Source organism: Gorilla gorilla, chromosome 13 (assembly GCF_029281585.2).
Source record: "Gorilla gorilla gorilla isolate KB3781 chromosome 13, NHGRI_mGorGor1-v2.1_pri, whole genome shotgun sequence".
In the NCBI taxonomy this organism is placed as follows: domain Eukaryota; kingdom Metazoa; phylum Chordata; class Mammalia; order Primates; family Hominidae; genus Gorilla; species Gorilla gorilla.
In genome coordinates, this window is record NC_073237.2 from 130185262 (window position 1) to 130200238 (window position 14977).

General features: G+C 54.9%; 1 protein-coding gene across 12 annotated transcripts in view; it reads right to left on the reverse strand.

Annotated features, from left to right (window-relative positions):
* The window catches only part of VAV2 (vav guanine nucleotide exchange factor 2), a 230131-nt gene that overhangs the window by 46693 nt on the left and 168461 nt on the right, over positions 1 to 14977 (reverse strand). For all 12 annotated transcript variants that reach the window (XM_063696850.1, XM_063696849.1, XM_063696851.1 and 9 more), the window contains exons 5-6: positions 4175 to 4277; positions 1095 to 1193 (exon numbers count right to left, since the gene is read on the reverse strand). In XM_063696850.1, coding sequence (XP_063552920.1) covers positions 1095 to 1193; positions 4175 to 4277 — 202 coding nt within the window. The remainder of the gene's footprint in view (positions 1 to 1094; positions 1194 to 4174; positions 4278 to 14977) is intronic.

A 14977-nucleotide genomic window follows, 5' to 3' on the forward strand; every position in this document is an offset into this window, starting at 1 on the left:
GGCAGCCAGCCGCTCTGCAGGCATCCTCTGGGCCCAGCTGCTGCACCGCTCCTTGGCCACCACGTGGCACAGAGAGCATCGCCCAAGCAAACACGCCCGGGTGGCGGCCCCAGGCTGGGTGGAGACAGACCTCAGGAGCCCTCCTGCTTTCTGTGGCAGCACTTAGCCATGGAGGGATACAGAGGCCAGCAGGACCCTGGCAGAGGCTGACCTCAGAACCAGGATTCTCAGAAGCCAGGGCATGGGCAGGGCTTCGAGGGAACTGGAAGGACCTGGGCCAGGGTGTACAGATGTGCGTGCAGAAAGGCCGCTGGCCAAGGACCAGAGGGTGGGGCAGCAGGAGGGGGCCCGGCCGGAGCAAGGCCAGCCTGGGCCCAAGGGGGCAGCCCAGGTCTCCCGGCTGGAGGCACCACGGCCACCCTGGTTGGTTTTTCTCCCCAGTAAACACTGGCAGTTGGCAATGAAGACTCAGAAGTGCTAGGGAAATGTCCCAGGGCCAGGCTGACCAGGTGCCTACAGGAGGCCCAGGTGGGGTAGGGGAGGTGAAGGCCGATCCTCAGCACTCCAGGAGCTCAGCAGGCCAGCAGGAGAGAGGACTCGGATGCACAAGAGGGGAATAGCTGGGCAAGGAGCTTGGAGTCTGCAGCTCTGGTCACTAGGCCCGACCATGCCTTGTGCAGGACACGCCCAGCTCCCCATGGAAGCTTTGTTCCATTTTACAGACGGGGAGGCTGAGTGTGGAGAGGCTGGGGAGCAGCTCTAGGTGGCGTGGGGGGAATATGCGAGGAGCTAGCTCAGCGCCTGCCTTAGAGCAATGTTCAGGAGCTCAAGCCGTAATCCCACCCCGATTAAGCTCAGAGGAGGAGCAGGGACAGGCGCAGGCTGGGACTTCAGGGGCTTCAGAGGAAAGGAGAGGGCACCCTCCTTTTGGGTAGGGGGTACCTGGAGGCAGAGCTGGGAGGGCCACTAAGTCTCCTTCGCCTGTCAGAGAGGCCCTATGGCCCTGCCTCCGGAATGCACTCCCAGGGGATAGGTGGCCCTGCAGTGACCACAGTGGCCGCTGCCATTTTCCAGTGGCCGCCACCTGCCCTCACCTTCTCAATGTCCTCCAGGGTGCGGTAGTACTTGGCCTCGGTCTCCTGGATCTCCAGCAGGCAGCAGTTTCTCTTGTCATCCTCAGTCATGCCCATTTTCTAGAGGAGGGAAGGGGGCGTCAGCAGGACCCCATGGGCCCAGCCACCTGCCACCTGCACGTCTGCACCGCAACACCCGGACACCTCCACAAAAGAGGACTCCTCCTTGGGTTTGGCCACGAGGTCACTGAGTGTGCAGTGCTGCAGCCAGATGGGTGACAGAGAGGGCCAACCCCTTCCCATTCATTTTGCAGATGAAGAAACTGATGCATGGGGAGGGGATGTGACGTGGGGACAGTGCCAAGGAAGGCTTGGAGGCAGAGGCTTCTAGAATCCCAGGCTCCTACTCCTCTGATTCTGAATCTCGATTCTTCACCAGACCGGGGCGAGGGCCTCAGAAGCTACCCCCTCCAGCACAAGAGCAGGAGTGACTTGCTAAAGCACCTACTGCGTGCATAAGTCCTCTCTACATGGCAGACTGTGTGCTCGGCTCCATGCAGACCACATCCACCATTGCACATGTCAGTACAGCCACCTGCAGGCTGGATTCTTCCCCTGAGTGTCCACTGGTTTCTAGCCAGGGGGCCTGAGATGACCCCCCACCGCTGGCAGGGTCCCTGGAGCCTCCTCCAGAGCAGGGCCTGCCCCCACCTCTGGTGGAATGTGGCCGGGACAGGACTAGAGATTGCCTGGCCCATGGTCCAGGGTGAGGTGACAGGTGGGGTCACTGTGGGGCAGTGGTGGATTTTCCCAACACTGTCTTTAAGGTTCTGTTAGGCTGGGTAAACCCCACCTGTCAGAAGGCTCTGGAGAAATGGTGCTGTGACCCACAGCGCTCGTGTCGGCCCTAAGACCATCATCATCCTCCAAGAAATCCCCAAGGGTCTGCTGGGGTCTGCCAGGCTGCAGGTCTCTAAGGCAACGTGCAAGATGGGGCTGCGGGTACAGGACCACGGGGGTGCCGAGGGTCTCTGATGCCTGAAGTCATGTGTGCCTGACCATGTCTCCCTGGGGGCAGGGTCCCGAGTTTTCTCAGAGAGGTCTGAGACCTCCCTGAAAGGTCAAGAAGACGGCGCAGGCAGGACGTCCCCAGCCTCCCCTTCCGGGCCACTCACCTGCATGTATCTAATCTGCAAGCGTGGAGAAAGAACCAGAAACAGCGCCAGTTAGCAGGGCCCACACTGTCCTGGCAAGCTGGGCCTGGGACATCAGGAACACCACCCCACAACCAGCCAACAGACCCAAAGCCACATCACGGCCCCTCGTGCTGCCCAGCGGGGCAGGGCAATGGCTCATCAGCCAGAGCTCCCATAGCAGCCCCCTACCCAGGCTCAGGAAATGGCACCTGCCATCCTCTGGCTTCTTCTTCCTTTGGGGAAGTCACCATCTCTATTACCTTCTACTGGGGCTGTTCAGAGAGCTCCAGACATGACAGGGAAGGCCATGGAGCAGCTGTTTTTATCTCAGAGGACCCTGGCAGGAAGCAGGAACTGCCCCTAGCCCCCAGCCCCTGCCTGGATGGACTGGACAGCTCGAGACCAGTGGGACCAGCGCTGGGCATGAGGACACTGTGCAGAGCGGGACACAGGCAGCGCTGTTCCCCAGCCTGGCAGGTTCTGTGGACACTCCATGTCCTTTCACATGCGTTTTCTCAAAGAGGTCTGAGACCTCTTCAGAACCAGGGACAGCAGTGGGCTCCAGGGAGCACCCACTCTCACCAGGCATGGATGGGAGTCTCGAGAAAGAGAGCCTGCAGGATCCAGGGCCAGGATCCCCCACACAACCTCACAGGCAACGCAGCCACCTGCTGAAGTTTACCCGCAGGACGCCCAGCTTTCAAACAACTTGGGGAGTGAACTGGCCTTGACCAGTCAGAGCTCATTCCCAAGTCCAGACGGCTCGCCGGCCGCCTCGGGACCTCTCAGGCCAGCTCCGGGGAGGCGAGGGGAGCCCCCAGCAGCAGGGCCATGGCTCAGTCTTCCAGCCCTAACAGCTACCCAGCCAGGCTCCCCGGGAAGGCAAACTGGAGGCCCTGCTGCCTCCACAAAGGGCCATCATCCCTCGGGGGAGACCCCCCAGTAATGGCGGGGAACAAAACTCAGTTGAGACCCTTCAAGGACAAGCAGAGAAACCTGCTCTTAACAGTCAGTTTGGGGGCTGTGAGACCCCCAGCCCTGCACCTGCCTGTCTCTCCCAGCAGGATGCCAGCAGAGTGGGCAAGGCCTCTTTACGGATTTGTTTCCCCAGCTTTCTGCTTCTCCACCACCAGCTGGTTACTCCCACACTAAAGGAAAACACTGAAATCAGCTTTTTGAGAAATTTCCTATTTCTTTGGGGGAAGCCAATGGCATCAAAAGCCTCCACGGTTGGCAAGTGGCATCTCACCCACTCTTGGGAGCCTGGGTGTCTGAGGGCCTGTGACCTGCCCCACCAGGTCCCTGTCTCCTCATTCCAGCTCCGCTGGATCCCCACCTTCCACACAGCAGCTGCTGGCAATAAACCCACGCGGAGCAAACTGGCGTCCGAGAGATTATTCGCCAGTGCCTGCTTGGAAATAAACATCCTCCAAACATAAAAGACGCACAGCTGGCTAATTGGGCCAATATTGGTCTCATCATTCTCCACACAAAGGAGGAAAATGACGCGTGCTGTTAGACCATGCGCCAAGTTACTATCTTAAGGCTCCCTGGGCAGGAACGACTGAGGGGCCTGCAAACCCCTGGAAGGAGAATCCCATGGCAACACGGGCGGGGGTCAGGACCGTGGTGGTGTCATCTCTGGGCACCTGAGAACATCTCCATAGAGAGGAAGGGCACAGAGTGGACCAGGAGTCAGCGAGGGTTTCCAAGGATGCTCCTCAGAGGAGCTCCGTGGGGACTGGGAAGGACCAAGGGGTGCACCTCTGGACGTCCCCCTGCACCCAGAGCAGCTCCCCTTTGGTGGCTCAGACATGGGGACAGCTCGGTATTGTGTTAAGCAAGGGCCAGGCTGCTCTGCGAGGGAAGGGAGGGGAAGGGACGGAGGAGCGGGGCAGGGCTCACCATGGGCTGCTGCACCTCCACCTTGATGATGTCCTCGTAGATGTCGTCCCCTCCATCCTCACACGGGACGCAGTCGTAGATGTCCTCCCCCAGGTCATGCTCGCTGCACAGGAGGAGGCGGGTTAGAGGGGAGGGGAGGCTCCCGCCACCCTGACCGGGGAGCCGCAGAGCACGAGGGTCCACGAGGGACGCAGGCGGCTGGGGCCACAGTGAGGTCACCTGCCCTGGCCTCAGTCTACAAAGTGGGGTGGGCCCCGCCTGCAGGGCGTCTGTGGGTGCGAACTGGGCAGCGTAAGGCGCATCCTCCAGTGCTCTGCCTGCTGCCTCCTCTAGGTGCATTTCAGAGGGATCTGCCAGGACAAAGCCCCCACTTCTCCAGCCCTTTGGTAAATGCTGGGGACGTAGGCCAGAGGTCCAGGGGCGGGACCCCTGCCTTCACCAGAATCTTCCCACCCCTACCTGACAGGAGCACCCAGCTCCTGCCTCCAGAACAGAAGCCTCTCTCCCCTGGCCCAAGGCTGTGACCTGGAGACCTGAGTGCTTCCGGCTCAGCCCTGGCTCTTCCAGTCCTTGGATCCAAAGTGCAAAGTTTCCGGGTACATGGAGGGTGACCCGGAGTTTGTCATTTGCCTTCTGAAACCACAGCCAAAGAAATTCCTACCAAAATCTAATACAATAAAGCTTTGTTTTAGCTCACAGTCCTACTCCAACAAGCCACCCCTCTGCCTGCAGGACTCAGTTCACGGGCCACCTCCTCCAAGACACCCACCAGGATCCCCACTTGGTCTGTGATCTGGACTCTTGCAGACGCTCGTGTACTCGATGCAGCTCCTTGGCTACATTTCCAGTGACTCTGTGAGTGGCAGCGGATGAGCCTGGCCCCTCCCCACACTGGGCTTCCTCAGCCCTCCTGATGCTCCACACCTGACCTGCTGGGGCTCAGCAAGTCTTTCACTGAATCAGCAACTGAGCCAATCCAACCACCCCCCTGTTCCCACAGGCCCCGTTGGGGGCTCACTGCACCTGGGGGTGGAGGGGCAGGAGCTACCTCAGGCCCAGACAGGTTGTGTATTCAGTCCTGCAAGCCCTCACCCCAGCACAAGGACACATCTCACATCCCGGGCTCAAAGTGGGTGGCAAAGTTCACTGCTAGAAGGATGGAAATAAATGCAGAGCACCCCCTTCCACCGCCACCATGGCCAGCACGCAGGGAGGCGAGGCAGGGACAGAAGCCGGGGCAGGAGCAATCCCTGCGGTACTCAGGAACGGGTTCCCCAGCCACGCTGTGTGCCACGGCCTCATCCCAAACCTCGCCTTTGAATATCAGCTGTCGCCTTTTAAGGCTTGGGTTGGGGAGGACCATTCAAGGTCTACTTGAGAGAGGGAGGGCCCGTGTGCATTCGAGGAAGGCCCTCAGCACCTTCCCTGGAGGACACGCTGCAATGCACAAGCCACACAGCGTCCGTCTGTGGGCAAAGCATCTGTGCCTCTCTAGAGGGGAAGCCGGGGGCGAGCCCAGCTCCTGCCTTGTGGAGCCTCCCGCAGGCAGGCGGGCAAAGGAGGCGGAGGAAGCTGTCGCTCCGGGTACTTCATTTTCTGCACCACTACAGTTGTGAGTGAGGCGGATGAAAGCCGGCCAGAGGAGCAAAGCTGGCAGAGGGCAGATGGCCCTGGGACAGACCGGGCTGATCGAACCCTCCAACCAGCATTTAAAGAGCCACCCACCCATGGGCAAGCCCCTCTGTGTGCCAGCGCCTGTAGAAAAACAGTTATTCTCTTGGGCCTCACAGAATCCTTGGCGGTAACAGCACTGCGGCCATTGTGCAGATTAAAACAAACAAACTGAGGTTAAACGGCCAGCAAGGGGCAGGGCTGTGGCCCTCGCTCACTATCCTCTCCTCTCTCCCCACCCGCCCTCCACCGTGAGAGGTCCATCTGGGTGTCGCTCAGCCGTGCGGGAGAACTGAAGCCGGGGTAAAGGCAGCCATCAGACGGGCTGGGCCCACATTCTGGTGACAGAGGCTCCCCTGGGAACAGACATGAAGGCAGGAAGGGTGTTTGTGAGCTCACAGGTTTTCTTACTAACCCATCTCAAAGGTCCATCCCCAGCCAGGTCCGGCGACTGCCTTAGAAACTGTCACCAGCGATGACACAAATCACCTCCCCTGCCTCTCCAGATGCTGTCCCCAAGGACACAGCCCCCACCTCTCTGCCCGCCAGGCTACCAGGGACGCAGGCAAGTGACTGCAGGGGTTGTTCTCAGCGGCTGCCAGCCACCCCACATTTCCATCACGTGGCAGAGCGAGGCTGGCAGCAAAGCCTCTGTCGAAAACTCTTGACAGTTGGAGGCGACGCGAGACAGGGAAGCTTCCAGGCTGCTGAACGAGACAACTCAAGGGCAGATGAGGCCACTCAGACTGTCTAGAGACACGTCAGCTTTTCTCCAACAGGCCAGGTGGAAGGAGGGGGGTTGGCCGTTAAATGCTGCAAGAGCTGATGACATGGATCAAAAACGGCTGCAAGCTGGACCTGGACAGGGGCCTGGAGATCGTCCCGTGCAGGGATGGCAAACGGCCACACTGTGGGGTGTCCCAACAGAGCCCAGGGCTCTCCCCCACCACTCAGGAGCCTGTTCATAAAGGCCCCCGTGCCGCCCCCATCACAGGTCGACCAGAACCGGCTGCTGACGACATGCAACGTCTTTCCTCTCCCCCAGGAGCCCTAGGCTTGTCACGGTGCAGATGGGAAAGCCCAGCCCGGGCTGCTGCAGTTCTCTCAGATGCCATGGACACACATCCTTCACTCGTGCCTCCCACCGCAGTGGCCTTGCACTGCCATTTACTGAGTACTCCACGACGTGCCCGACTCTGACAAGGCCTGAGCGTATTCCGGGAAATACAGGATACGATCCACTGATCCCAGGATGGAAGAGGCACGAGCTCCATCTCGAGCCCAAACATATTAAGGAGGGAGAGAATAGGGAAGGCTGGGATGGTCAGAGTCTTCCTGAACAGATGAGACTCGAAGGATGCTTTGAAGCCCGGGTGGACCTAGAAAACGGGTGTGGAAGGCAGAGTCCCCCGCCCGCCTCCCTCTTCCCTGGCCCCATCTTGAAGTCAGAACTGTCACGCCCGGATCTAGGTACAAGTCCACGTCTGTGTAGCACCCGCTGCATCTGAAGCTTGGTGAGAAATGCCAAGCATAGGGTTCTCATAATATTTTTGCTAAGCTTTTTAAGGATCAAAATACGCCCTTAGTGGTACCTTTCTGACAAGTGGATACACCTGTGTCACTCATGCCCTCCCACATCGTAGGGTATTTTCATCTTACCGGAGCTCCTGCCCTTCCCCATCAGTCTCCTTCCCGCCCCCAGCAACCACCCTTCTGACTGTTCTTCACCACAGACGAGCCTTGTCTGTAGAATGTCAATGGTGTCGTCCGTTTAGACAAGCCTTGTCTGTAGTAATGTCAACGGTGTTGTGCGTTAGATTTGTTTTTGTGCCTGGCTTCTTCCCCTCAACATTGGATCTTGTTTGAGACACATCCATTCTGACTTGCCCACATTTGCAGCTCATTCCTGTTTACTGCTGAGTACTAATCCACGGCATGAATAACAACGTGCTACCCATTCTCCTTCCTGATGGACATTTGGGTTGCCTCCAAGTTGTTGCTTATTGTGAATAAAAGCTGCTATATGAGCATTCAAGTTTTGTGTGTGTGTGTGTGTGTATGCACGCACACATGCATGTGTGGTGGGTGGGGGGTTACACAGGCTTTCTTTTCCTTTGGAAACAAAATTCCACTAGGACCGGAACTGCTGGTCAAAGGGGAAGTCTAGACTCAACCTCATAAGCAGCTGACAAATGCTTTTCTAAAGTGGGTGCATTCCACACCCCCAGCCAGCAGCGCTCACCAGCCCCAGCTGCTCCACATCCTCATCAGCTTCTGCCGTTGCCGGTCTTTTTCCATTCAGCCCCCAGAGTGCGTGTGGAGTGAAACAGAACTGTGGTTCTGTTTGGCACTTTCCTGATGGCTAACGCTGCTGAGGGGTCTCCTGTGTCCTTACTGTATACCTTCCTTTGTGAAGAGTCTGTTCAAGACTTTTGTCCATTTCTAAAAATTGGTTGTCTGTCTTCTTATTGAATTCGGTGAGTTCTTCACATATTCTGGATACAAGTCAGATATGTTTTGTGATTCTTCCCCCAGTCTCTAGCTTGGCTATTCATTTTCTTAATGATATTCAAGCATTTACCTTTAATTTAATAAAGCCTAATTTATCACCTTTCCTTAGTCGCATCTTGGCTCTGTCCTGTGTCCTAAGAAATCCTTGTGCCTTGTCTAAGAAATCTTTGCTGTCTTTCAATCACAATATATTTTCTTATAGGAACTTCATAGTTTTAGCCATTCTGTTTAGGTCTCTGATTCATCTCAAGTTAATTTATGTGCGTGGTATGAAGTAGTAGGGTTCACTTTTTTCCCATAGGAATATCCACATGTTCCAGAACAATTTCTCAAAACTCCTCTTTTTCGAGCAGGGCATGGTGGCTCATGCCTGTCGTCCCAGCTACTAAGGAGACTGAGGAAGGAGAATTGCTGGAGTCCAGGAGTTTGAGGCTGCAGTAAGTTATGATCGTGCCACTGCACTCCAACCTGGGCAACAGAGTGAGACCCTGACTCTTAGAAAACAAACAAACAAACAAAAACCTTACCACTGGATTGCTTGGATCTCTGTCAGAAACCAATTGACCAAATAAGGGTGAGTCTATTTTGGAATAACTACTCTATTCCATCCATCTGTTTGTCTATCTTTACGCTAACACTTCTGTGTCTTGATAATTTCATAGAAACTCTTGAAATCACGTAATGTAAATCTAGCTTTGTTCTTCTACAAGACTGATTAAGCTATTCCAAGGTCCTCTGCATCTCCACGTAAACTTTACAATCGTCTTGTCAATTTTTAAAAAATGTCTGCTGGGATCATGGTAGACACTGTATTGAGTCTACAGTTTAATTTGGGGGAGAACTGCCATCTTAACGATAACATCTTCCAATCCATAAACATAGTATATACTTTATTTAAGTCTTCCTTAATTTCTCTCAGAAACATTTTGTAGTACTACGACAGAGGCTTTGGAATTTAGGAAGAATTGGGCCTTTTCTTTTTCAATGTTTATTCTGCTTCCTTCATTCTTCCTCTTCTGAGACTGCAATAACACCCGTGTTAGACGTCCTGACATCATCCCACACGTCTCAGGCTCTGTCCCTTCTCTCCAGGCTTCTTTCCTCCCTGTTATTTGAAGTGTGTAACTTCCAGCCTGGCGTGGTGGCGCACGCCTGTAATCCCAGCACTTTGGGAGGCCGAGACGGGTGGATCACCTGAGGTCAGGAGTTCGAGGCCAGCCTGGCCAATATGGTGAAACCCCATCTCTACTAAAAATACTCGGGAGACTGAGACAGGAGAATTGTTTGAGCCTGGGAGGTGGAGCTTGCAGTGAGCTAAGATTGCACCACTGCACTCCAGCCTGGGAGACAAGAGTGAAACTCTGTCTCAAAAAAATAAAAAATAAAATAATAAAGTGCGTAACTTCCACTGTACTACCGTCAAGTTCAACGACTTTTCCCTCTGCCGTGTGCAACTTTCTAATCAAGCTGATCCAGCGAGTTGAGTGTTCATTTCAGATATCGTGCTTTTCAGTTTTAGCATTTCCATTTGCCACTTTTCAGTAGTTTCTATTTCCCTGCTGAGGCTCTTCATCCTCTCATTCATTCGTCGTACGTTTTCCTCTAAGTCCTTGACCGTATTTATAATAGCTGCTATGATGGCTGATTTTGTATGTGAATTTGACTGGGCTAAGGACTACCCAGAGACATGGTGAAGGTTATTTCTAGGTGTGTCTGTGAGGGGATTTCCAGAAGAGATTGACATTTGAATCAGAAGACCAAGTAAAGATTTACCCTCACCAGTGCGGACAGGTGTCATCCAATCCATTGAGGGCCCAAGTAGAACAAAAAAGGCAGAGGGCGGCCAGGCGCGGTGGCTCACGCCTGTAATCTCAGCACTTTGAGGGGCCGAGGTGGGCAGATCACGAGGTCAGGAGATCGAGACCATCCTGGCTAACATGATGAAAACCCGTCTCTACTAAAAAAATACAAAAAATTAGCCGGGCATGGTGGCGGGCACCTGAAGTCCCAGCTACTCGAGAGGCTGAGGCAGGAGAATGGCGTGAACCTGGGAGGCAGAGCTTGCAGTGAGGTGAGATCGCGCCACTGCACTCCAGCCTGGGTGACAAAGCAAGACTCCATCTCAAAAAAAAAAAATAAAAAATAATGGGTGGACTTGCTCTCTTCTGAAGTTGAGACATCCACCGTCTCCTGCCCTCAGACATTGGAACTCCTCCTGGGTGTCAGATCTTCAGATTCCAGAACACACACCAGCACCTGCCCATCCTGCACCAGGACTCAGGCCTTTGGCCTTGGGCTGACACATCACTGGCTCCCTGGTTCTCTGACCTTTGGACTCACACTTAAGTTAAATCACTGGCTTTCCTGGGTCTCCAGCTTGCAGGCAGCATATGGCGGGACTTTCTGGCCTCCATAATTGCGTAAGCCAATTCCCATAATAAATCCCCTCAGCCATCTACAGAGATCCCACTGGTTATGCTTCTTGGAAGCTGCTAATTGCAACATCTGGGTCATCTGAGGGTTGGCTTCTATTGACTCTTCTTTTCTGAGCATGACTCACTTTCTCCTGTTTCTTGCGTTTGGTGATTTATTTCTTGGACCCGAGATGCTATGAACGACACTCAGCCTCCCGAGTAGCTGGGATTACAGGCGCTCACCATGATGCCCAGCTAATTGTTTTATTTTTCCTGGAGACGGGGTTTCACCATGTTGGCCAGGCTGGTCTCGAACTCCTGGCCTCAAGCAATGTGCCCGCCTCGGCCTCCCAAAGTGCTGGGATTACAGGCATGAGCCACCGTGCCCAGCCACGCCTGTGTTGTTTTTCTTTCTTTAATCCACGACTACGAGGAACATTCCTTCACACAGGCTCACTCTTCATGTACCACTTCCCATTAACCTCTTGTCATTCGCCCGGGGCACCGAGGTTAAAAGTGAGCAACCTCACACCTGTAATCCCAGCACTTTGGGAGGCCGAGGTGGGCGGATCACGAGGTCAGGAGATCCAGACCATCCTGGCTAACACAGTGAAACCCCGTCTCTACTAAAAAATACAAAAAAAAAAATTAGCCGGGCGTGGTGGCGGGTGCCTGTAGTCCCAGCTACTTGGGAGGCTGAGGCAGGAGAATGGCGTGAACCCAGGAGGTGGAGCTTGCAGTGAGCCGAGATCGCTTCACTGCACTCCAGCCTGGGCGACAGAGCGAGACTCCGTCTCAAAAAAAAAAAAGAGTGAGCAACCAAAAACACTAGAGGAGAAGCTGTGTTTGGGAATCTCTCTCTGATCATCTTAAACACGCAGACAACATCCCTTCTCTCCCTTCCATCCAATGTCAGTTATCCGAGCCTGTTGATACTGGGGGGGCACAACCTGGGGTCACCCGGTTCTGCCTGTCACACCCTTAGGCTCCCTTCCTACCGGGCCCTCCTTGTGGAGCCCAGAGCACTGACCATCAGCCTGGCCACACGGATGGCCCTTTTCTTTCGTCCAAAGTGCTCTCCCAACCATCTGTATTCTGGTCAATGAACACTGGGAGAGATGGGTTCCTCTGCGTCATTTGAAATTCTAAAACAGTGGAACTGAAATTTCATGACACACATATTCTAAATGATGAGAGAGGGAGAAATAAAGGGAACGGTAAAGCAGTGGTTTTTTAAAAAATTAAATTAGGAAAATAAAATCAAACGTATTTGATAAAACAATGTTAATAATATAAACTTAGTAATTAAGATAAAAACCTACCAGATATAATGGGTTTAACCAGTATTTCTCCTACGACCGATTCTGCTTCAGAAATATGTTGGGTCCTTGGGACACAGGGGACAACGGCCATCTGTCCCAATGACCTCACAGTCCAAGTGGGGAGACTGACTGGGCAGCAGCTGCATCTGAATCCTGGCACCAGGAAATCTCCCAGGTACGGAACAGATCCTAGAGGCAGACACTACTGTGGTGTCACTTGGGGAAACAAGCTCTCCTCCCTAATAGCTCCTTTCCTTTGGCCATCACCGACGTGGAAATGCCACTGCTACCTGGCTTCTTGGCAAAGGTGCCATCTCCATAAACAAGTTTCTTCTTTTTTTTTTTTGAGACGGAGTCTCGCTGTCACCCAGGCTGGAGTGCAGTGGCATGATCTCGGTTCACTGCAGGCTCTGCCTCCGGGGTTCACGCCATTCTCCCGCCTCAGCCTCCCGAGTAGGTGGGACTACAGGCGCCCACCACCACGCCCGGCTAATTTTTTTTTGTATTTTTAGTAGAGACAGGGTTTCACTGTGTTAGCCAGGATGGTCTCAATCTCCTGACCTCGTGATCCGCCCGCCTCGGCCTCCCAAAGTGCTGGGATTACAGGCGTGAGCCACCACGCCCAGCCTCCATAAACTAGTTTCTTGCACAGGGAGGTGACACGTGGCCAGTCTCAGTCACCTGGAAGGCAAGTTCACTTACGTCATGACCAGCAGGCCCAGTGTACCTGAGGGCCACAGCTGTCCACTGGGAGGAAGAGGGAACCCTCAGGGGCTGGGCTGGAAGAGGGGTATACCATGAGACCCACTGAGGGGTCTGAAGTCTCCTGGGAGTGCAGGGCAGTGACAGGGGAGGAGGGTCCCATTGTGCAAGGACCCTCACCTCAGCGTTCTCACTAGACATGAGCCTGACGAGAACTCAGCGAAGACCCGGCACACGGAACCAGAGCCAGCCCCACATGGCCCTCCACGCAATCCCACAGGGGAGGGGCCGGGCTGTCGTGCCTTCCCTCTGGACCCAGCCCACTCTCCCATAGTCCTTGAAAAGCACCCCAAGGCCCTGCCACATCTGCAAGTGGCTCTGGAATCTCTGTGGCACAATTACATCACTCTCCTGTGGCTTTGTGGCAGGTTGCTGTGTCACACACTGATCCTTTTCACATCAGTGTCTCGGCTAGAAAGAAGTGTGTGGAGGCTCCATGTCATCAGAGGCTACACTTTGTGGAAAAACTCCACACCCATGCCACACCAGTGTCTGGTCCACAGAGCTGGCCAGTCCTCATCACTTCGGAACAGGCGGGCCGCAGTGGGTCTCTTGTTGGCAGGAACTTGACTGTCACTCCTGAGCCCCTGGAGGGGAGGCAGCGAGGCAAACGAGGGTTGTCTTTGTAGCCCTTCCTGTTTCTAGCTCTGTAACTGCGTCCAGGATAACCTAAGCTTCGGTTTCCCATCTGCAACGGGAGAGTGACAGTTCCAAGGACCAGCCATCATGTACAAGACCAGTAGAGGCTGAGCATACAGTAGGTGCTCAATAAGTGGGAGCATGGCCTATCACCCCAGAGGGCGAGAGGAGGGGCTCATTCAATGAGACGGCATTTAGCACTGGGGCCGGTCTCAACACATAGTGCGGTCAGCATTGAAAATGACAGATTTTTTAAAACCTAGGAGACTAGGAAGTTGGATGGGGGGGTTGGTGCTGCGTTAGTTCCTGCTCAGCTGTGTTGCTTTTGCGGGTTTCAGGGATCATTCTTCTCTGTCCAGTGGCCCATGAGGAGGCCCGAGATGGCCAGGCAGGAATGTGGAAGCCCAGACGTGAATGGGCCTCCACGGCCAGACCAGGGCCCCGGCCCAGCTCCCTCCACCCCGGGCCAGTGACCACCCCTCCTTCCTTCCTGCCCCGTCTCATCCTTTCACTCCTGCTGCTTTCTGGGAGTCAGCTGCGCTGACAGATGCTAAATCCCGACCATTATTTTTGTCCTCACAATAGCCTGAAATCTTCCAGGAGGGGCCCCGAGCACGGCTGTAGCTCTCCAGGGACTGCAAAAGCTGCCACCTTCACCTTCTGCCCGAGACCCTGAGGCCCCAGCCCAACAGCCTCGCCCGCCTGCCCCGATTCTGTTACAGAAAGGCAGCTGCTCAGAGGCCATTGCCCCCGCCGCCCACAGAAAATCAAACAAAACCAACAAACTCTGCTTTCTGCCCCTGGTGAGCCTGTGTGTTTACGGCGGACATAAAATAGTGTTGCTGACAGGCTGGGATGCGCCGCACTGGCCCCGGGCTGTCTGATGCTGCCAAGCAGGGTACCAAGCTGCCATTAGTGTGTTACTAGGAAACCAAGTCGGATGTTTCCTGACCTCGGTCCACACCGCAGGGTGCTTCATCCCCAGGGGACTGGGGTGGGGGCAGCAGAGAGAAGTCGCATTGAGCCTCTGAAGAAGCCGGCTGGGAACTGGATGGTGTGCATGTGGGGAAGGACGGACGGACAGATAGACAGACAGACAGACAAGAACCGCTTTACACATCAGGGAGCTTGTTCTCACACACCCTGGCAGACCCTCACCACGATCCATGAGGGAGGGAGGCCTTGCTTTTTCTACAGGTGGGGAAACCAGGGCTCAGAGAGGGCATGAGAGTCACCCAGCTCGCCAAGCCACATAGGCGGGCACCTGCACAGGCCCCAGCTACCGGATTCTCGGAAGGAGACCCGTCCACCGGACTGTCCCTCCTGGCCGTAACTCCCTCTTTTTGGGGGCTTCTTTCTAAGCAGTAAAAGAGCCTCCCACCATCTAAAAATATTCAGGAACCAAAAAAGAACAGCCCCTGGGGCCAGGTCACAAGGACTGGACCCAGGGGAATGTTCCGGGCCACAGCAGAGGGTTTCATTTC